The sequence below is a fragment of the Scleropages formosus genome, chromosome 8 (assembly GCF_900964775.1).
Source record: "Scleropages formosus chromosome 8, fSclFor1.1, whole genome shotgun sequence".
In the NCBI taxonomy this organism is placed as follows: domain Eukaryota; kingdom Metazoa; phylum Chordata; class Actinopteri; order Osteoglossiformes; family Osteoglossidae; genus Scleropages; species Scleropages formosus.
In genome coordinates, this window is record NC_041813.1 from 29833967 (window position 1) to 29857044 (window position 23078).

The 23078-nt window shown below is 47.5% G+C and overlaps 1 protein-coding gene across 1 annotated transcript in view; it reads left to right on the forward strand.

Moving 5' to 3' along the window:
- LOC108941793 (potassium voltage-gated channel subfamily H member 4-like) overlaps positions 1-20850 on the forward strand; it is a 31056-nt gene extending 10206 nt beyond the window's left edge. Inside the window, exons 2-16 of the mRNA XM_029254213.1 lie at positions 1819-2052; positions 3249-3380; positions 3533-3663; positions 5478-5718; positions 6275-6432; positions 7117-7324; positions 8794-8988; positions 9406-9605; positions 10933-11182; positions 12519-12733; positions 13935-13973; positions 14800-15149; positions 15546-15637; positions 15977-16053; positions 16600-20850. Coding sequence (XP_029110046.1) covers positions 1819-2052; positions 3249-3380; positions 3533-3663; positions 5478-5718; positions 6275-6432; positions 7117-7324; positions 8794-8988; positions 9406-9605; positions 10933-11182; positions 12519-12733; positions 13935-13973; positions 14800-15149; positions 15546-15637; positions 15977-16053; positions 16600-17706 — 3629 coding nt within the window. The 3' untranslated portion in view covers positions 17707-20850. The remainder of the gene's footprint in view (positions 1-1818; positions 2053-3248; positions 3381-3532; positions 3664-5477; positions 5719-6274; positions 6433-7116; positions 7325-8793; positions 8989-9405; positions 9606-10932; positions 11183-12518; positions 12734-13934; positions 13974-14799; positions 15150-15545; positions 15638-15976; positions 16054-16599) is intronic.
- The last annotated feature ends 2228 nt before the right edge of the window (positions 20851-23078 follow it).

A 23078-nucleotide genomic window follows, 5' to 3' on the forward strand; every position in this document is an offset into this window, starting at 1 on the left:
TATTTTCATAAAGCAATTTGTTTGCTTATGTTACAGCCTTCATGTTCCCTCTGACGTGGTGTCGCGTGTACAACCACGGACCCCCGGGTCAGAACCGGTGCGTGTTATATAATATATAATAACTCCATATATGTTTCAACGCACGCTGAATTTGATCCTTCTTTTACAGGCCTCTGCTGAGCACATTAGTGGTCAATTCGCAAAGCGTGAGCATTGATGCTGAAAGCATCCACTCACACTTTGATGTCTTTTTTTTTTACCCTCTCCAGTATAAAGGCTCCATCAGAAACGCAGCGTAATAAACGCCCAGCTCTGAATGACAGGTGGAGGTGTAGGAGTGCGCGCTCAGCCTCGGGTAATTGGATTTCACGGTACAAAGGGGGCTATTAGTCTGAAACAGGGTCCCATTGTGTGCCGAGTCGGGACAACGCATTTCCAGAGAGAAACTCAATCTTAAAGACAGGTAAGTGTGTCCAAACATGCGGAACATCTTCCAGTTCCAGGTAGAGTCCAGCCGCACCATTTAATGCGCGTAACCTCTAGTTAGCGAAGCAGAACGCTCAAAAACTGTGCGGTGGACGCATCCTGGCACAGCAAAGTAAAGTAGAGTAAAGGCAGATTGGATGAAAGCGCTGGACGGATGAGCGGCTCTTGGGTCAGGTGAGGACAGGCGTACGGACCGGATGCGCCTCCGACACGGATTAGCCTTCGTTGGTGGAAACGAGAGTTAACTACAGGAGACTGAGAGCGGAGCAGGTCGGGTTCTTGCCGCTCAGACTGAGTAGAATGTTTTTTTTTTGTGTGTGTTTGTCAAATTTAAGGGGCATGATGTTGAAGAGTATTTCCATATTCTCTCTGATTATTTATTTTACACATTTTACAGTACATTAGGTGTATTACCCCTTTTTGGACTTGGCACTCTGGCTTAGTAGCCTGCTCGAGGGTTATTATTTCCAATACCAGTCCTGCGCTGTGTGATGCGTGAGGTACGCATGCGTACTTTTGAGTATCCTGTGGGTGATCCTTTTTCCGCCCACACTTTGAACACATGATGCTCCGGCAAACTGGTTACCCTGCAATACCCTCAGTGTTTCACCGAATCACCTTTCTGTGTGTGTGTGTGTGTGTGTGTGTGTGTGTGTGTGTGTGTGTGTGTGTGTGCGTGCACCCTTCATGCTGTCTAGGGTGTAGCCCACCCTTCATGTCATGTCATTGGTGATCTGCAGTGAACCCCGCAGCCAGGACTGCATAAGCTGTTATTGACAATAGCTGGATGGATGATGTCAGAATGTTGGAATCTCACATGTAGTTTGTTAAAGTTTCTTTGTCTCGGTATTTGGTTTCAGACAGAATTCACCTTATTTTTTAAACGAAAATTACATTTTTGTTTTTTGTGGATTATTATGGATTTGAACCCAACTCAGTCCACGCGAAGTGTTCTCCCCAGGTTCGAGTAGGTATCGTGTCGGTGCTCTGGTTTCCTCTCACAGTCCAAAGGCATGTGTTTCTCAGAATTGAAGACTCCGAACTGCCCGTAACGTGTGTACATGTGGGCGAAAGTGTGCGATTGCCCTGCAATGGACCGGTGTCCCGCTCAAGGTGCACCCTTCTTCACTCTTTTCTCCCAGGATAGGTTCCAGACCACTGTAACCCTGCACTGTACATTATCAATAAAGTGGTTAATGATAATGGATAGATATTGATCAATCATCCAAGGTTCTTTAGACAAAGTGAAAAGGAAATGTTCTGCAGCAGGTCCGCAGTAATTATGCATCTCTAAACTGTGGTAATCTGTAGTCCTGTCTCGGCCTTCCATAGACAGCAACTTCCTGCTGGGCAACGCGCAGGGGCATCGCGGCTTTCCCATCGTCTACTGCTCAGACGGCTTCTGCGAGCTCACGGGCTTCGCTCGCACCGAGGTCATGCAGAAGAACTGCAGCTGCCGCTTCCTGTACGGGCCGGAGACCAGCGAGCAGGTGACCGTGCAGATGGAAAAGGCCCTCGAGGGGCGCCGGGAGTACCAGGCCGAGGTGCAGTTCTACAAGAAGAATGGTGAGACCCAATCCCAGGAGACTGTCAGTTGCAATCCAAGGGGAGATCTATGTGAAAGTCTCCAAACATTCAGTCTTGGAAACATTCTTGTTTAGACCAAGGTGAATATCAGTCCCAGACGTTCCAAACTGTAGCTCTTCTCTTCGCTTAGTTTTCCACGATTACTGCACTCGGTATTCTCCTTAAAGCTGTCACCTCACGACCTGGCACAGGTGGCACAGCGGTGCAGCGGGTGGTGCCGGTCCCTCACGGTGCCTGAGCTGTGTGGATTGAAATCTGGGTCAGGGTGTGTGGGGTTTGCGTGCTCGCCCTACGTTCGCTCCCTGTTCAAAGACATCAGCAGAAGAAGGCAACGGTTAACCACTTCTGCTCCTGTCCTTACCGCAAAACCAGCGGTCGTCACGAGTTAATTTTGACCTGCTGGCAGGTACCCCAGCGACCCAACGACTTATTGCACTGAAAGATGTGTCCCTGAAGGCTCCTTATGCTAAGAAAGGTGTAAAAAGGCTTTTCTCATTCCACTGGATCTTGGGTTTGCTGGGTTTGGAGTAGGCAGACCTCTCTTTGACTGCTGAAAGCACACTGTGCTCGTGTTCATCACACCTCCCGGTAACAAACATTGCCTAGTGAGGGCTCCTGCACGCTCCCACGGGAGGGGGTCACCAAAGCCAGCCCCTCCCTTTAAGGATGCTCTAATGAGCTTATGGGAGCTGTAACATGGCAACGGATGTCTTGTCTTCACCAGAGCTAATGGCTGGTGACAGCTTTCTTCTCAACCAACACAAGGATCAGTTCACTTGTCACTTTCCACAATAGGACTCCCACTTGTTTCTCATGTTTCGCTGGGCAGCGAGAACCAGATGAATGTCTTTTGTGGATTCTTTTAAAGATCAACCCCGGCATGATTTAACACGGTTGAAACGATTTATGATTATTGTAACAACTGCATTTATGTCATACCAAAGAGCAGCTCAAAGTGGAAAATCGCAAAAAGGCTTGATGATTCCTAACATGAAACTTAATTTTCTTTTGAATGACAGATGACACATTTCCATCCTGTACCAGCAAGCAATGGAAAGATTGTCCATGTTGCATTCAGTGTCACACCATTGGTCTGAAGACATGACCTTCACATCCCATCTCCTGTGACTCGTTGGTTCATCGGTTCACCCTGAATACCTCTTTTTCTTCCCCAGCAAACCCTTTCTGGTGCTTGTTGGACATTGTGCCCATCAAGAACGAGAAGGGTGAGGTGGTGCTCTTCCTCCTGTCCTTCAAGGACGTCAGCGAAACACATGGCAAGAACCACCACGGCACCTGCAAGGAAGGTGAGAGGCTGAACCGAGAGTGCGTTTTGCTGGAAATTATAAGGCTCAAGAGCATGAAGTTGATCCATAGTCTTGGTGTGGGTAGAATAAAAATATAGAGATGAATGTTTGTTGAGGTGGATGTTGACCTGGTGGCTCTGTCTGTGTTGGAGATGGCGGACGACTGGGTGGAAAGAGCAGAAGCTCTCAGTTCAGAGAGGCGCGACGGCGGGGGCGGACTGTGTTGTACCACCTGACCAACCACTTCTCCAGGAGGAGCAAAGGGGAGGTGAAACTGGACAGGGTGAGCTTGGCTCTCTGGTTGCAGAAATGCCTACTGCACACAGCAGCTTCCTCCATTGGGCTTGGCTGGCCTGTTGAGGCTCACTGATCCCAGGCTTGGCCTTACACGTCAACCAGCTGACCCCATGCCCTTAATCCTTGAACCCTCTTGTTTGAGCATAGGCTGTTAGTCTTCCTTACAGAAATGTGTCTGCCCTTGAGGCTCCTCTTGTTCTACGAGCTGTCGTCGAAACGTGAAGTGAGGGTGGCAAGTCAACCGGAAAAGTTTTTTATTATTCACAAAATTATTCAAGAAGATCACTTGTTTGACTTTTCTTTGAATCCTCCGCGACACAATGGCTGGCTGCTGTGTACGTTTTATATTCCTGGGGGTACCGCTCCAATCGCATTCCCTGGGAGAGATGGAGCCGTGGAGTAAATGTTTGTCACAAAACAGAACGCACTCCCCAGATACCTGTGAATTGAGCACAAGCGTGTGAGATTTTTAAATCTTCACTGATATGTACTGTGCAATGACATACACAAAAGCCTTCCCGAATGTTTCTCCGTGGATACGGTAAGGAAGAAGGAGGAAGGACAGAGTTCGGAGCATCACGCATCTCTTTCGATCTGAGATTGTGATGCTCTCCAGACTCTACCTACTTGTTGCCTGGAGACCAGTGGCAACTGCTAAGGCACGAGTAGTAGACTGGGAATTACTAATCAGCGAGGAATTAACTCCGATTATATTGCCTGTTACACTGTGTAGAGAGTGAAGACCATCTGCACTAAGGATTTCATTTTATTCCCCTTAGCGTAGTATTACATCAGAGTACCATTTCATCAGGTGATGTGATTTGACTCATTGTTTGGAAAAATCAGTAATAATTCAGTTGGTTAAACCTGCTTGAGTCTGGGAGATATGGGCTTTAAGTTCCCACGTGTGCGTCCCACCTGGCTCTAGACACGTCAACAAAGGTGTGTTTGAGAGAGGAGCCGAACCAAGAGTTTTTGAGCTCTCGTCATTTGTGAGCGTTTGCGTTCACTCGCACATGTAGGTTTGGCTGTGTTTGTCTACCTTTGTAAAGGTATCGCTTGTGACCTGTTGATAGGTACATGAGTTATGATGTTACATTACACTGCAGTGGTAGTTTACCTTCCCCTGGAGAACAGAGATTGTTCTTCACACTGAAATTTGATTCTTTCATAAGCAGCATGTCATGTACCCTGATATAAGGTATCGGAACTCAGTCCCAAAATGCACTAATTCAAGGCAACAAAGAACTTTTGAGAACATTTGAGCTCCCTGTCCAGGAGCGATGAATGACAATCTAATGACATCCTTCCAATTTCCCTCCAAAAAGCTGCAGCTGATCAGTAGAAAGTGATAAGGCAGAGGGAAATACCCCCTCCCTGCCACCTCTTTCATGCAAGTTAAATGAAAGACCATTTTTTGCTCTCCTACACTTCCTGGAAGAGATGTTAATTAAAAGGTTACAAGTGGTTGTCGTTTAAAGGTCTCTTTCAGTTGTTGCTCTTAAATAAGTAGAGCAGACATTCTCAACCTTTAAAATAATGGGAGTGGAATGAGTGGGGGAAATGGCATGATGTGCTCCTTTGAACAGACTCATCCTAAATGTCTCCTCATCCTTGATATTCAGCACTGGCTTCCTTCACACCGAGCCATTCGTTGCAGGTAGGGCTGAGCTATACATACTGGATGGATGGATGGATGGATGGATGAGACTGAGCTCTACATAGAGGATGCATGGATGGATGGATGCCCTTTCTGTCTCATGCGACACACACACACATAACAGATCTTTGCTGTTTCAGGGTGTATTTGAGAAACCCTCTTTGCCGGAGTACAAGGTGGCAGCCGTCCAAACGTCCCGCTTCATCCTGCTGCACTACAGCATCTCCAAAGCCCTGTGGGATTGGATGATCCTGCTGGCAACCTTCTACGTGGCCGTGACCGTGCCCTACAATGTGTGCTTTACGGCCTACGATGAGAGCGACGCTGCTGCCCGCAGCACAATTGTTAGCGATGTCGCCGTGGAGATGCTCTTCATCTTGGGTAAGCAGGGAACATGGCAGGGGGTTGCCCAGGCAACCGATAACTGATTGTGGGACCCCTATAGCTGGAACCTCTAACTCCTCCGTAGAGATATTCAAATTTATGCAGTGTGTTCAAAACCAACTGTTAGCATCTTGTAAGCGGAGTGAAAGGCAACAGCCTTTTGTTTGAAAAACATCTGCTCTCAGTCCTTCCACGTTGCATAACACAGGGCTGAAACGCTCAGTATAAACAGATACACTCCGAATTGTAGAACGACATCACTGAACAACATCGTCGTAATAGAAAGGCTTTTCTTCTTTGACCTGAGATATAAAGAGTAAACTGCATTATAAAAGTAAATGAAATTATGTAGGGTTGACTCCAGGTTTGGTGGAGGTTGCCACTGGAGATATCAGTAGACGGGGTTTAATTCTGATTGATGCTCATAACACAAGACCAAAATCACAAGCCGTATACGCTCTTGCAGACACCGAAAACGTGCTACGATAGTGTTCATGGTGCTGTATTGGTCGCCAGTGGAATAGATTGTTTCCAGGTATGTCCTCCTTTGCAGACATTGTGATAAACTTCCGGACGACCTACGTGAGTCAGTCTGGTCAGGTTGTGTACGACCCTCGCTCCATCTGCATCCATTATGCTGCCACCTGGTTTGTGGTGGACCTTATCGCCGCACTACCCTTTGATCTGCTGTATGCCTTCAATGTTACTGTGGTGAGTCTTCAATAATAATAATAATAATAATAATAATAATAATAATAATAATAATATCTGGGCCTCTTACCAAAGCATCTAAATATTCTACTTTGGGATGCAAGGTAGGTTGAGGACACAAACTTACTGAGTTTATCAAACTGCAGTTTCATAGTATTAATTCATGAGTCCATTATTGTTTAACCTCAGAAGTCTCTAATTAGGTTATTTTTCAATGGCCTGCTCTTCACCAGCTGTAGAGTCACTAATTACTGTATTTCCTTTTCCATTTTTCAATTATATACCGCTGTTTTGCTTGCAAAGTTGTCAGTTCCAGGATATGGTATCATTTTCATACTGACCCTGACTGTAATCCTCCCATCTCTCTTGGATGTCAAGGCTTTTGATGGTTTTTTCCCCTTTAAATAACATTTATCAAGGGTAAGTCTGGAGCAGAACAGCACATAGGGACACAAATGATACGGAATAACCTCATACAAAGCTTTGTCAAAGAGCAGCAAAGGTTACAAGTGGTCGTATAATGGTCTTACCATAGAATTGGTGAAGAGAGGTGCAATGAACTGAAGGGAGGAGAGGTGAGGTGAAAGGCAGTAAAGGCCCACTGGCCGAATCTGCATGGTGAGAGGAGCGGCTTTCTCCTACGCCATACCAAATGTTTGAACTTCCTATGCTTTAATGCCCCAGACCTCCCTGGTACACCTGCTGAAGACGGTGCGTCTGCTGCGGCTGCTGCGGCTGCTGCAGAAGCTGGAGCGCTACTCGCAGTACAGCGCCGTGGTGCTCACCCTGCTCATGTCCATGTTCGCTCTGCTCGCCCACTGGATGGCTTGCGTGTGGTACGTCATCGGCCGCAAGGAGATGGAGAGCAACGACCCGGTCACTTGGGATATTGGTGAGCTGCGTCACCTGCCAGAGCCAAGACGTTGCCCCTAGATGTAAACGGTGACCTCTTACCGCTTCGTTCTGGGTGTGTGGGGTTAGCAACACTGTGACATGCTCTTCAGGATCCATGGTTCCCCTTTTCAAAAGGAGAACTGGGATGGTGACCGCTGCATGGCCTGTGCGTACAAGGTGTGGCATGGCACAAGAATAGGATGACACACACAGGAAGCTTGGTAGAATACCAAAATATCCATAAGAATGAAGAATAGGACAAAGCAGTACAATGCACTGCTTGACTTCCAAGTATGACAGGCTCACCAGTGATGGGCTCAGACTCAGCACTGTTGGCACCAGTAAGATGCTTCGTGAAAAACTGACCGAAAGTCATGGAACAAAATGCACTGCCTCTGAAATAATTGTAAGGGGAAGTGTTGTCAAGTGTAGTCTCATGTCAAAGTTCACTCTTGATGATCGCTCTTGAAGAAGAGGAGAAGAGGACAGCTCCAGGTGCTGAAGAGCCTCAGCTCTGGTTCTACGTAGATGTAGGAAGCTGACCCTTCTTCTGAAACCAGAGCCTGCAGATTGGTTTTACCATGTGCGGTTGAGACCCCCATGGTGGCACACAGTGTCAGGATTTGCACAGATTTTAATGCTGAATTCTAGCATAGATCTGCCTGCGGGTTTGTCCATTGTCAACTCGGTTTTAAAATAACTTGATGAAATTGAATTCCAGCATCTCAAGAGATATGCTGAAGTTCTTATTGGGGACATAACGTTTTGATATGTTGAAAGTGTACCAGTCGTGGTCTGGAGGGGTGTACAGTTGTAGTTAAGGATCCAGTCCAAGGAGGAGATGCTGTCACTGGAACTTTTGGGTCCGGAACCACATACCCTCCAAATTTACAGTCGAAATTTCATTTTGAAATGTATGCGGACAAAATTCCAGCATCACTCATTGCTCGACACGAACAGAACCTCCTCGGGTTTCTAGATGCCGCTTTGACACCGCGACACGGCATCTCTTCGGAGCAACGAGGCCTGCTTCATTCCACTAAAACGTCACTTTGAGCTAAGAGCCTTGTGCAGAAAGGTGGTCATGTCCATCTGCTCGTTCCAGTACATATCACCTGACACAGCCCACCTGCTGAGGTCGTGCCTACAACACCTATAGAAGCGCTCGTGGCGTCAAAAGCACCGTGGAGCAACCTGTGACAGAGGCTTGTTCACCCCACACGGGGTGAAGTTGATAATAACTCCTCCATCCCGAGCTTCTACATTCTCACCTGATTTCTCACATTACATGTCTAATGGCAAAGGACGTGGAACATCCATTACAGCAGATAGCTTTATCCCAAAATTCAGTTGCTGGAAGCTACAGCACAGACAGAAGGTTCCCATCGTGTGCGAGTCTCGCCGCCTACGTCTTGTCGTGTTCTTTTATCTCTCATAATTACATGTGTGGTCTCTGTCCCTCCCCAGGCTGGCTTCATGAACTGGGGAAGCGACTGGACACTCCCTACACCAACAGCACCCAGGGGGGGCCATCGATGCGCAGCGCCTACATCGCCTCCCTCTACTTCACCCTCAGCAGCCTGACCAGCGTGGGCTTCGGTAATGTGTGCGCCAACACAGACGCCGAGAAGATCTTCTCCGTCTGCACCATGCTCATTGGGGGTGAGCTCGCCGTGCCGTCCACCCGACGTCCAACGCGCCCCCGGCACCGACCTCTCACCCGGCTTCGTGGAAACGTTTCACCGTAGTTCCGGAGTCTGTAGAGTCCGGTGAATTTCAGCCCCCTGGTTCCCTGGAGACTCCACCAGACAAGTCCTTGACCAAAGACACATAGAGTCTCCATTCTCACCAAGGAATGGGACTGTCAAAATGACATCAATAAAAAATATGAAAAACACCCTGAAATATGATAATAAAAAGTGGTATAGTATGGTATACGAGAGCAACACCTTCAAGTGGGACAAGGGCAAATGCATGGAATATGAAGATATAGGAGATATTTGTCTAAGAGTGGCGAGACGGCCATTGGGGGATGTGGTGTCGGGTGCTGCTAACCCTGTGCCGCCCTGCCACCCGCAGCGCTGATGCACGCCGTGGTCTTCGGCAACGTGACGGCCATCATCCAGCGCATGTACTCGCGCCGCTCGCTCTACCACACGCGCATGAAGGACCTGAAGGACTTCATCCGCGTCCACCGACTGCCGCGGCAGCTCAAGCAGAGGATGCTGGAGTACTTTCAGACCACCTGGTCCGTAAGCAACGGCATCGATGCCAACGAGGTAGCCGCCGCTTGCACCGCCTGCCGGCCGTCGATGGTGTTCCTGTGGGGTCACGCTCAGAACTTCCATTGGAAAAAAAATTGGGGACGAGTCATTCTCGAAACAGCACTTGGCGCTGCCCGGTTAACTGTGACCGGTCGTTGTGAGTTCATACCGCTGATCTAACATCCAAAGGTCTAAAAATAAGAATTTCCATGCAGCTGTTTTTTTCTAAAAGTTTTTTGTTCTTTTTTTTTTTTTTTCCTTTTTTCAAACTTGATTATCACGGCACAAATAGGAAGGATCGCACTAACGGACCAATTAACACCCCTGCTGACAGCTCCGTAATTTATTCGCTGACGGCGGGAAGCTTATTTACAGTTCTGCCCAAGTTCCCCGTTTCCAGTCGACCGCTGTAATCAGTTCCACTTTGCTGCCCTGCGTTGCGCCCTGGGCCTTTACATCCAACCGAATGGACCGCGCTGCGTTTCCGGAACAAAGTCAGCTGGTGTTACAACAACACCGCTCTGTGCTCTTGTCATCAGTACGCCGCTTTGCGCTGTGAGCTCACTTTAACCAGGTCTAATTATACATGGTCCACTTTCCCAGGGAGCAGCTACACATGTGACTTGAGTGGCTTTTTTTAAACTGTGTCTCTACGAATGGGCGACGCTGTCATGTACGTGAAGCGAACGGGCGGCACGGTGGCACGGCGAGTAACGCTGCTGTCTCACAGTGCCTGGGTGGTGCGAGAGAACGTGGGTTCGATCTCCGCTCAGGCTGCGTGGAGTTTGCATGTTTCTCTCTGTGTGGGTGTCCTCTGGGTACTCTGGTTTCCTCCCACACTCCAAAGACATGTTGTTCACCCATAGTGTGTGAGTGACGGAGAGAGTGTGTGTGTTCCACTGATGGATGGATGAGTGACCCAGTATATGTAGTGTATCTAACAGTGTAAGTCACTACGGTGAATAAGGTGTGTGGGCTCCATAACACTACATAGAGTTCACTGGAAGTTGCTTTGGAGAAGATACACACACACACACACACATTTACTGAAGCTGCTTGTCCTGAGTGGGGCTGCGGTGACCTGGAGCCTAACTCAGCAACACAGGCCGCAAGGCTGGAGGGAGAGGGGACACACCCAGGATACGACCCCAGTCCACCACAAGGCACCCCAAGTGGGACTCGAACCCCAGACCCACTAGAGAGTGGGACCTGGGCTTTGGAGCAAAGCTTTTGCTAAACAAATAAATGTAGATGTGTGAATAGTTAAAGGAGCCGTCGGAAACAACGGTGCCGAGCTTTCCTTATGGATCACCGTGAGCGTCATAACCCCTGTCCCCTCCAGCTCCTGCGCGACTTCCCCGACGAGCTGCGCGCCGACATCGCCATGAACCTCAACAAGGACATCCTGCAGCTGCCCGTGTTTGAGTGCGCCAGCAGGGGGTGCCTGCGCTCCCTCTCGCTGCACATCAAGACCTCGTTCTGCGCCCCGGGGGAGTACCTCATCCGCCAGGGCGACGCTCTGCAGGCCAACTACTTCGTGTGCTCCGGCTCCCTGGAGGTCCTCAAGGACGGCATGGTGCTGGCCATCCTGGGTGGGTCTTCTCCGCTTCGCCGTGGCCGGGGGCTGCGCTTTGCCATCGAAGGACCTGGGTTCGAATCGCTCTTCTTGCTTTCATGCCCTCGAGCAAGTCTTTAACTTCTAATTCATAGAAATAATTTTAATAATTCTAATTTCTGCTTGTGCCTTAATAGTAAGTAGCTTAGTGCAGAAACCTAACGTGGTAACTGGCTTAGTCTAGGTACAGAAGAATGTAAAACATTATGCAAGGCAATTTTTGTTCCTGGCTTGTAAGTCCTATTTCCTTATTGCTTATGCCTAAAAAGTATAGAAAATGCCTGTTATTCCCTTCAGACGTTTCACTTTTGTGACCAGGAACTGACATTCGTGAAAGTGATGTACAGTATAATCGTAAATCTCGAAGAACCACTCACTTCTAAATCTTTTGTGGTCATTTTTGTATAACTGTGGTATAAATACACGTTCATTTTGATTCGCGTGTCTTTTTTTTTCTGACTTTATGTGAATGAAAATGTGCAAATTCGCCCGTATTCCCACTGGGAACAGGTACATTTCAAAATATCAGTAAAAAATTGTTCCGCGGTGAAATTATTAGCAATATTAATATTCGTTAATAACGACTGTAGTAGCAAAATTAGTCATAGTGCCCGATACTGGGGGACACTGGGTTTGGGGCGCAACCGTGCCCAAGCTGGAGAAAGCGGTAAATGCCTTTCTCGCGGTGGTGTGTAACAACTTTCGCAGCCGAAAAGTCCAATGAATTCAGATGAAATCGTGAGGAAAACACAGCGCACCGGAACACAGATTAATAGCCCATAGTCATTTTGCACTCATGCTTTTACTGTGACACACACACACACACACACACACACACACACACACACACTGTCTGAACCGCTTGTCCCATACAGGGTCGCGGGGAACCGGAGCCTAACCCGGCAACACAGGGCGTAGGGACACACCCAGGACAGGACGCCAGGCCATCGAAAGGCACGCAAAGCAGGATTCGAACCCCAGACCCACCGGAAAGCAGGACCCCGTCCAACCCACTGCGCCACCACGCCCCCTCCCCTGCTTTTACTGTGATCTTTAGTATAATTCCCGTGTGAACAACACACGCCCACTCCGCATTTTTTGGTGCAGAATTCCATGAGCAAAACATTTCCTGACTACTCCGTGCTGATGAATATTTTTCCTCACGTGCAACGTTCCGATTTGCTTCGCTTCTTCCCGTGAGCGCGGGACTTGGGGCATATGACGGGATATGAGTAATGCGGCCCTGGGGTCACGCCGCAGCACGCGGCCCGGCGCCGCTCTTCTGACCGAGTCGCCCGCCGTTCCGCTTCCAGGCAAGGGGGATCTGATCGGGGCCGACCTGCCGGCGGAGGAGCAGGTGATCAAGACCAACGCGGACGTGAAGGCGCTGACCTACTGCGACCTGCAGCACATCAGCGTGAGGGCGCTGCGAGAGGTGCTGCAGCTGTACCCCGAGTACGCGAGCCGCTTCACGGCCGACATCCACCGCAACCTCACCTACAACCTGCGGGAGGGCAGTGAGGCCGAGGTGGGCCGCGCGCACGCACACACACACACACACACTCTGTGATGCTGTCCATAGTCAGGAAAGAGCGCTACCTCAGCAGGAAAGGGCTGCAAGAGGGTGGTTTGACCCAGACCAAAGAACAATGGCCCTTTAAAGACTTGACAAAAGCAAAATCTCTCACTCACACACACACACTCACAGATACACACATGGCAGTACGATCTTGAATTCAGCACCGTCGTTTCAATACTTTACGGTAATTCCTTGCAAAGCCTCCCAACTTTACCGTAATAACTCGTTCTAATCTTTGACAAAATAAAATAAGTTCAGCGTCGGTGTTAATGTTAAAGGCGGTCACTTTGTCATAATATCGAACGCTTCTGAGCCTTTCGTTTTTACAGGTCCTAATAAAGAAAGTGGAAATCAAGCGATTTAATTCACGTCCTGTCTGAATGATGGCATAGTGATTTAATTCAAGGCATAAATGTTGCAGGAATGAAACGCAAATAAATGATCGGATGAATTCAGTGACGGTTCACGTGCGAAGTTGACCAGGGTTAGGGTTCGGCATTGTGCCCACTGTATTAACCTTGCGACATTTCAGGATATTAATTTTACTAATGATTTCCACTAAATTATTAAACCATCGGGCTTCCAAACCCGTCGTCAAGAAGAGACACCGAGAGCTCATTGTCCGTCTTGCGCAGGGTTGCAGAGGCCTTTTGAAACGTGAAATCCGACGATCCGTGAAACGGCTGTTTTATTCGGGACGTATGTGGGTGCAACGCCAGGACCCGGGCTAATTACGGAGCGCTGCCTGAATGTTATTCTTCAGCAGGAATGCACTCGTTCTCGCTCCACCTCCTCAGTGCAAACTTTTGTTGTCCTTTCCTTCTTCTGAATCGGCGCCGTTCTGCAACGCCGCTCTTTTCCTCTGACTCTGCTCCAGCCGGCAAGCTGTTTTTCTCGGTTCCGTTTCCAGCAAAACAAATATGTCAGGAAAATAAAGCAAAATATAGAATACCAGAAAGAGCTTTTAACGCTGACGGCTTGGGATTGAGGCCGGGTTCCAACTACTCGTCCAAGGAACCGGACAAACGTCTATTTATGAATTAGAGATGGCCATTTTTCAATTATGTAACCCTGGCTTTGTAATGTATCTTTAATCATTGGCTGTCATGCGGACCGGATGTTGCATAGTAATGGATCGCTCTCTTTTTAGGGTCTGACCAGGTTCTCACGGTCACCCAGGCTCTTGCATGTAAGTCGGGTCATTTCGCTCCGTTCCTTTTTACCTGGTTATCACTTCTCAATGCTGTCATCCATTCAGTTTCTGTGAGGTTTCATGTGGGTTCCACTGATCTCCAAGTTCCACTGAGTCCATATCCGTCCTCCACCGATACCCATAGTGTTGAACAGTGTGTCCACCATCGCTGTTATTGAGCCAATCCGTCTGGTTGCTGGTTGTCCTCCTCTTCTTCATCCTTCAGTTTTTACATGCATTGCGCTCTTCTCAAGAGAATCAGATCTTTGCAAGATGTATTTAAAGTATAATGTCCTCGGTCTCATCATCTGTGCTCTCCACATTTCGACCCATATCCATCTGTTTATTTTCCAGGCAGTCGATAGTGTAATTTTGCAGGTGCTTTGCTATTTAAAGAATTTCAGGTATAGAGACATGATGTCCTTTATAACAGTGAAGGGTAAAGAAGGGTTATTGCCGGAGGCAGGTGCAGTCAACCAATTACGAGTACTTGAGCGCATAGTAGGTCCTGAGTTATTTGAGTGAGGACTTTGAGTTATGGATTATGCCAGAAGATATATGAATCAGCGAAGCCAATCATAAGGTCAAGCTGGATACTTTAACTCATAAGCTGCATCGCTCAAGCAAACCAGGAAGGCAATAAGATGATGGAAAAACCTTGAGCCGGGGTGGAAATGGTACTCCTGTGGACAGATTTTACATGATTTACCTTAATAACGGGACGGTTATCTACAGTATATTCAGATATTCTGAGATTTTGACCGGTATGAAGTTATGCAGTGATACTGATACCAAATGTATACCTGGACACTACCCTGTTCAGAACCCTACTGACTACAGCACCCACCAAAACCACAAGCCGGCCTTTGCGAGAGAGCAGGATGGGGATCCGGAGGAATCGTTGCATCCGTCCCCCTGCAGCCGACAACGCAGCCGGCTCACCTTGCCTGGGTTGAGCAGCCCTGTCCGTCACGGGTCTCTCAGCCATCTCCTGGGCAGTGAGCTTCGCAACCTCGGTGCTCTGCGTCGCAGCCCCTCCCCTGCCCGTGGCTTCCGCTGTCGCAGTCCTTCCCCCTTGCCTGCCCCCAAGCTGGAGGCTGGAACGAGCCACAAGCCTGCCAAGGTGCTCATCCCCTCTCTCAACTGCTTTGGTCCTCCAGACCTCAGTCCCAGGTAGGTGAAAAAAGTTGAAAAGTGTGTCCGCTAGTTTGAACAACGCCAGATTAAAGAGACAGATTGAACTGAACTTTACTTTGGGTAGATCATCTCCAAAGATAGACCCCTGTGATCCCAGTAAATTCTTGGGTTATTGATGAAGGGCACAGAGCAACGAACATTCAGTGTCTTCAGAGGGGTCACAACCAGAGAGTTGAAGTACTGATGTACTGGGTTTCCGCAGAGCTTACATGGTATCCGGAGGATTTTCTCTTACTGGGCTACGGAAGACACCTGATAACTGAGAGCAATGACCTGGTGCACACAAATGAAACGTGATGAATCACATACACCCCACATGAGTGCCGACAAAGCTTTCTCTCAGCTCCCTATTTCCAAAACCTCCTCTTCCAGGGTGGTGGATGGGATCGAAGATGACGGGCAGACGTTTCACTTCAATGTGGAGGAGAGCACTGCCAAAGCCAGCTCTGACAGCCTGACCAAAGGTAACAGGACAACACCGTGAGTCACTGTTGGGTTTTACTGTACTTCTGGCTGGAGAAGCAATGTCAAGTTGAAATTAGCGTGCTTGTATGCATAGGATTCACAAGTAGGGCATTGCTGGCAGTTCCAAACCAAACACAGCTAAGCAAGCAAGTTATGAGATGAGACTTTTAGAATGAGAATTAAGTATATATCCATATGTATATTGAGTACATGTGGTATATATTCAGTGATGGAGAATAATCTCAAGGTGCCCTAACATGTGGAGGTTGGAAGTGGATGGGGAAGCAGGTTTGAGCTGAGGATGTTGCATTCACAAGATTGTCCTTTGGCCTTCGCAGAGGAAAGCCAGGCCAATGCCAGTCTTCTTTTAGAGACCGAGGAGGTGAGACAGAGCATCAGCCAGCTCAAAACAGAGGTATGGTGGGCGGCGTGCCATGAAAGGGTTCACTTATTATTGGCAGATCCTCATTTCCTGGACAGGACGTTGTAATGAGTAGGTTGTTAAGATACGCACCTAAAACACGAAGTGAAATGCAGGCAATGAGTGTGATAGTTGTGAATCAATATTTACCTTTGCCGGAGACTTATAGCGATAGGTTTACAGCCTCAGCCCTTCAGATTCAAGGCCCCTATGCAACCACTACCACTACTGAGCCACCACACAAACTGATTTATATAAGATCAGTCAAAAAACGGCTTTGTGAAACTCTACGGCAACCTTCGAAAACTCTTCCAAAGCAACGTCACAAAGTAGAGATGAGTCCTTTCTTCCTTCTCACCTTGCTCTGCTCAAAGATCTCCTTCCTTCTCTGATTCCTTTTCACCTAGATCCTAGGAGACGTTTCTACTTTTCTCCCTAGGACCGTAAAAAGCCCTGTTAGCACATAATAGCGAATGCTAAGCAACCACAGTGCCAATTATAGGTTGCTAATAATGGCTACTTCTCTTGTTTATTTCACAGATGAGTCTCTTGAGCAAGGAAGTCTCCGAGGTATCGGAGGAGCTTCACCATATGATGCATTTCCTGAAGGCCCGGGTAGCCGTGCAGCACTATACATCCGCCCTCTCAGCCCACCCCTGCGGCGTTCATGTCATCTGCAGCTGTAGCACAGCAATGCGCCCACAGGCTCACCACGATCTCTCGGGGCAGTCCGCCGGAGGTGGGGGAGGGTGGGGTGGAAATTCTTCACGAGGCTGGGTGACCACTGTAGGTCAGCCAGTGGATGGGGACCCCCCGCAGCAGCCGCTCAGTCCCAGGTCCTCCTGTTTCCGAGGGCCATGGCGCATGGACCAGCGCAAAGCTAACCAGCTGGGAATGGAGGCACAGCAGAGCTCCTGCCCAACTTTCCGGAGCACCCCAAACTCCCCTTTTACTGCTCCTCACCAGCCCCACACTGACTTCTCCATGCTCACCGTGAACCATGGCTCCCCGGGGATTGCTCCACCTCCTCAGACTGGGAATGGAGAGCATAATACAACCCAAAATTGTTCCCAACCGCCATGCTCAAGTGCCAGCATGGGTCCATCCTTCCCAAATTTGAATCAGCATGCAGCTCCAAGTTCAGAATGCACCCGCTCCCAGTGCAATTCTCCAGCATCCTACTGGCCACTGCTAGTGGACCCTGGCGGTCATGCTCCTTTCCACACATCCCACAACTCTCTGTCACATTTAAGCTCTTACCCCTCAGGTTCCCCGCAACATAATTTCCCCTGCCTAGCCATCAAGCCCATGCAAAATGACCCTGTCGACCCCAGTAACACCACAATCCCGGACACTGGCAATCTTTTGGACACTGGCACTCTTGGCCCCTCACTGCCGACACCCACCCTCCTCCCCGGACACGCGTCCGGCACCTCTCAAGATTCCGGTTCCAGGAGGAAGGACCCCTGCGACGCTGGACAGTCTCTGGAGGACTGGTTTGGAGTGGAGAATGCTCTCCACCAGCCTCTTCAAGGTGGATCAGAACCAGAGGGGCACAATAACAGTGCCCTGGGTTCCAGGAGGTCCAGCACGGGAACTCAGACAGTTGAAATGGAGTCTTTGTGGGATCTTGAGTTAATTGACTAACTGGAATACGATGTGACTCCTTGCTAACAGTGGAACGGCAATGAAGACAAGGAGTCAACGTGAATGGACAGGCAGAACCATGGTCCCAGAACCGAGTTCCTACAGGGATTATCTGCATATCCCTTTATTTACCTTGCCTTTTAATCTCCCTTCGGACACTGGAGAATCGCGGGATTGTAGTTTTTTCATTCCAAAGCACAAATTTTTCATATCATCACTGGAGATTGGTATTTTATGCGTAATCATTCTTTTGAATTACTGCAGCTATCAACCAGAGGGAGGTCTGATTAGCGAAATAGTACAAGCGGAAAAGTCACACATATATTCTGCATGTTAACATTTTTGAGGCATTAATGAGGATAATTCGCTTGACTTCTTGCAACCTTTTTATTGTGCCGCCCCCCCCAACGAATAACTCAGAAAGTCACAACTCAGCTGGTCTCATTAAAGGCCTTAACATAAATGTCACCAGCTAATTAAAACTTATTGTGGTTTTCACACGAGGAGCTGAGAGTTGGAGGCTCAGGTTACCCGCAAAGCTATACACTACATCCTACTGGATGTATACAGTACGTTCTTACCTTGATTTCTTTTAGCTGTATTTTCGGGGACGAAGGAGTTGAGCTGATTCTTGTTATGGTTTCAGGGTCTTCGTTTAGTAATCTTCTTCTTATGCCTTCCGCTCCTCCTAAGGCACAGGCCGCCAGCAAGGGTTCTCCAGGCGTCCCAAAGAGTTGAGATGTCACGAAGTTTCCTTGTTGGCGTTTCTGTAGCTGGCAAGGTTTTTTACGGTGTGGGGTAGCTAGCCCCACGCCCAACCCTCCTCCTTTCTCAGCCGGGCTTGGGACCGTCCAAGACGGAGTTCGTTTATGAATAGATTCAAGTAATATTGAAAGTTATATCTCTGAAGGATGTTTTACACTGGTACTGTGACTGTAATTTTACAGCACAAATTCAAACATTTTAACTGAGGAATGGATTATCCCAGAGGCGCATACTAATGTTTCATCTTTCAGATCCGGAGCAATGTTGAAAATCTGTTTCCTAAACTAACCAGCCAAATGACAGCAAAATCTGAAATAATGAGGATATGTCATGTGCACTCCACTCGCCATCCTGGGTAAATGGTGTAACGAATTGAAGAAGCCAGAGCGAAGTGTTAAATATCTGGCCTTTTACCTCGGCTGTCTCGTTGCTGGTGAGGCCCCTCCTCTGTCTGACAGGCTACATTACACGCATGGGTAGCCTTGGACGTTCTGTTCCCTAATGTCATTTCCGACGAGAAGGAATATGAAGTCTAACGCAACGCACTCCGACAGAACCCAGAAGCATCAAGTACTACAACATGTACACCTTTATCGCTGACATCCTCAGATTTATACATTTATATCTATCTGTGTTTTTGAAGTAGCGGGATGAACACGGGATGTTAGCCGATACGTGGTTAAGGGGTCAGCTGAGGAATACTAGCGTGGGGAACTTGGTTTATTCGTCCCTGCCGGAGTATTGCGAGGCCCGGTTCAACAGTTGCGGTTCTTTCGGGTCGATAGGAGAGTGTGCTGTTCGGCCGAGCGAGATTATGAGCAGGAGACGGTGAACGAGGCCTTTTCCGTGGGCTTCGTTTAAATGACAATCTTCTGTGGATCGCTCAGTCGTCTTTCCCGGTTGACAACAGCAGAACAGCTACTTATCTGTATATTTGAGATCATTATTGACCTTCGTGTCCAATAGCTGCTCAAAGAGTGTCGTGAGTTCCACGGCTTCCGGTTCCAGCCGCTCCAAGGCGGTTAAAGTTCTTTGTGGCATGGGGGCCTTGTTGAACATTTCCCGTGAAAGGACTACATTTTTCTACATTATCCATCTGAAATACTGCACGCCCTGGTTAACAGCCTCCCGTCTCAGAGTCGTGTTGAAATGTCCGTGCTGCAGTGGCAATGCAAGGTTCCGGTTGCGTGGGTTTCGGTGACCATGGCAACCAGCTGCAGCTGGCCAAGATGCTGAAAGCAAGAAGTTACTTGTTTAATGGATATTTTTAAACACCAATATCATTATCGTACGGTAGATATTTTGGTCTGAGGTTCGAATGAGAACACCAACTTACTGGCAACTAGAAAATAGGCGAAACTTAGAAAGCTCGTGTCTGAAAACAGGTACCAAACTGTACAAAACTCAAAGGCTGTAAGTGGGAATACGACAGGGTCCGATAAAAGCAGTAACAGGATTTGTGGTTTGTTAGATATCAGTTTTTGGCAGATAACAGTGGTTCACATGCAGACTTGTACTTTGAGTTTTTGTTTTTTCACTCTCTGAGCACCGTAGTTTGCAGCCGTTCACGCGATGTCAGGAACATGCAGGTTCTGTGCGGGTCACCGGCACAAATGTGCCGATATAATGTAAATCACGTCTTGAAAAACTTTAAAACCTTAAAAATCGCTCTCCTTTTGACAAGGAAAAGAATTAATCTCCAGACTGCCCGACGGCCAGAAGGGATCCACCCGACAGGCTAATTACCAACGTCTGTCAGCCACCAGTCTCCATCCTGGCTGTCTCATCCTGTTGGGATTTACCATGGCAACCAGACTGTAAAGGCATAAAAACACACTGTGTGTTATTCCTTCCTGTGATTGTTCAGATTATTGTTTTAGTCGGAATGGCATTTTTGAAACAGGCTGACTGCTGAACAGTCAGTTAGAGAGGTAAAACATAATACTGTACTGCACTGTTTTCAGAAAGTGGCTTGAAACCCTGATTGTGACGGAAACTGTGCTGCATTTGCACCAACCGGTGTTTGGAAAGACGTTAAACGTACTTTTCTTTTCCAAAATATCCCTCAGAAAAGAGGAACTGAGAAGAATATCTATTTTAGAGCTGCTATGTTTTTATTGTCCTGAGTCCCTGGTCATTTCGGACACATTTTGTACCTCATTTATTTTCTGTTTTATTTGTGAAAAAGGAAGGGCGAGATGCTGGGCAGATTCAGAAAAGCTTCACATATATCTGCATGACAAAGAAGTCATTCAATGTTCCTTTGTTCTATTCTGACATGCTTGAGCACGATGTGACGATTCTGTCGACGGTGATGTGCATTTCCGCATTAAATATTTATCTTTGTTATTAAAATGTTTTTTTTTTTTTCCACCATAAATGAAAGCAACTTCTGTCTACATATCTTGTGTGTAGATCTCTGGACAAAGAGCTGGGTTCATGTTTACCTCCACAGGCTCTGCAAGAGGCTTCGCCTAAGGCCAGAGTCTGCTGAATTACATTTACCGCCAATATTTGGTCTCGCGATGCCCAATTTACATTACTTTTACACCTACATTTACGTTTATTCATTTAGCAGACGCTTTTCTCCAAAGCTCATAGAAAATACAATGTGTACATTACATTAGCAGAAAGAAACATGCAGAAATGTTATTCTAAAGTACAATTAGTTACTTTTAAACGTCTCTGGAATGACCATATGAATCAATGTTCATCACACGAGCTGCATAAAACTTCCAAGATATCCACGATTCCTGATCACCTTTCTAGTAATAATTTTTTTTTTTACATATAAACATTCAATTTCTCACTTATTCCTTATGTGATTATTAATACCACCGTAAGAGATGAAGCAGGAGACAAGAGGTGCAGTGCCCGTCTGTGAGGGGTTTTATTCGCTCTTAGTGTGGGGAGAAGGAAGGGGATGGAAAAGGGGGGCCAGAGAACAGGTGGGATGAGGCTTCGTGCGGGTCGGGGGGGGCAGGGGGCCTCGGGTCGGTCCGGACGCCGGCGTCGTCTCCGGGTTCGCGTTCGTCTCTGTCTCTGTCTCTCGGGATTCGTTCTCCTCCTCCGTCTCTTCCCCCTACTGCTGGGCGCCAGGGAGGAAATAGGGAAGGTAATCAGCCCCAGCCGTGGCTGCTTTGCCCCCGTCTCCGCTCCCTTCCCGGGCCGCCTCGGTGTGCTACAATCACTTTTTGTTTAATTTGTCTCATTATATCTGTATCATTCTTTCCAGGCTACCAGCATTTAGCCTGGAATGATAAACTGAGATTGCGTTTGAAAATTGCGCCAAGCAGCTGTGTGAGAGAGACTGAGCCGTCGACGCATTGCATTGTGGGAACCACGTACCCACGCTCTCAGCTCTGGAGCTCTGAGGCTGCTCCTTTGCTCCCTTCTATATTCTGTCTGCATCCTCTGCTATGTACCATTCTGCTTTCATTTTCAAATTGTCAGCTTTAAGAAAAAGTAACATACGGACTTCGTCTTTCTCGAGCCCGGGAACATTTTTTCAGACTCCTTTGAAGAAAATGTGTGTCAAGAAGAATTTAAAAACTTGAAGAAAGCGTGGAGTATCTACATTCACAACAAACAGCGGAAGGTACAGCTGCAGTAAAGTTTCAGTGAAGTAAAATAATGGTACAGTTACTTTGATCTTAGCTGCTTTCATTTTTATAACTGCATTAATCATCATTACTTTCATGATAAAAATATTGTCTGGACACCCAGCATCCTATATATATCACAGTCATTTGTGTTTCAGCTTTAGCTTCCATTGAAGTATTTAAAAAAGATAAAATACAGCACATTCTATATGTATATAATCAAAAAAATGACAAAAATAATTTGGACATTAAATGGTACTATGTGTTTTGGGGCTGGTCTTGGACAATTTGCAAAAACTGGAAGAAATATATCCAGAAAACCTTTATTTTGCCAGCTAACAGTAGAATGCACAAGGCCAGCGGCTTTATGTGTGAAATGATTGTGTTGAACATAAAAGTTATGTTTCTCGAGACTCACATGAGAAGAAAAAAAGACTTCTGAAAATGAAATTAGAAAAGCTTTAACTCTCTTATTTTTTCGATTGATTCAAAGCGGACAGGATGCCGTATGTCTGTAAAGGATCCTGCCGTTTTGCTCGGATGCTCTCAGGGAAGCGTAAAGGAGGCCCTGTCTTTTACTCCTAACTTACGGTGTCGATCGAGGAAGATTATGAGCAGGATATCGGGAAGCAGCTCATCATTCTGCCTGTAGGCCTTTCATCCAATTCGTGTCCTATTTTAAGAAAGACTCGTTCATCCACCGCTCCCACAAACAACTCGAAAGTAAAATGTCAGTGTATCTGCGATACTTACGGTTCATCTTGTTATATAACCACTGCAAAACTGCTGGATCAAATTGGGAAGCAGTGGAGCCGAGGAAGAAGAAATGAACGCGTGATCTAGAGTAAAAGGCTGCTGCCCCCCCACCCTTAGAGCGCCAGCCCTAATTATAGGAAAACATATGGTGTGAGTCAATGCTTAGCTCAGCATGAGACAAGTCGGGTGATGGGAAAGGTTCTGCATTGTTTGGTAGCTTCTCCTTTGGACATTAAACTCTTTCGTCAT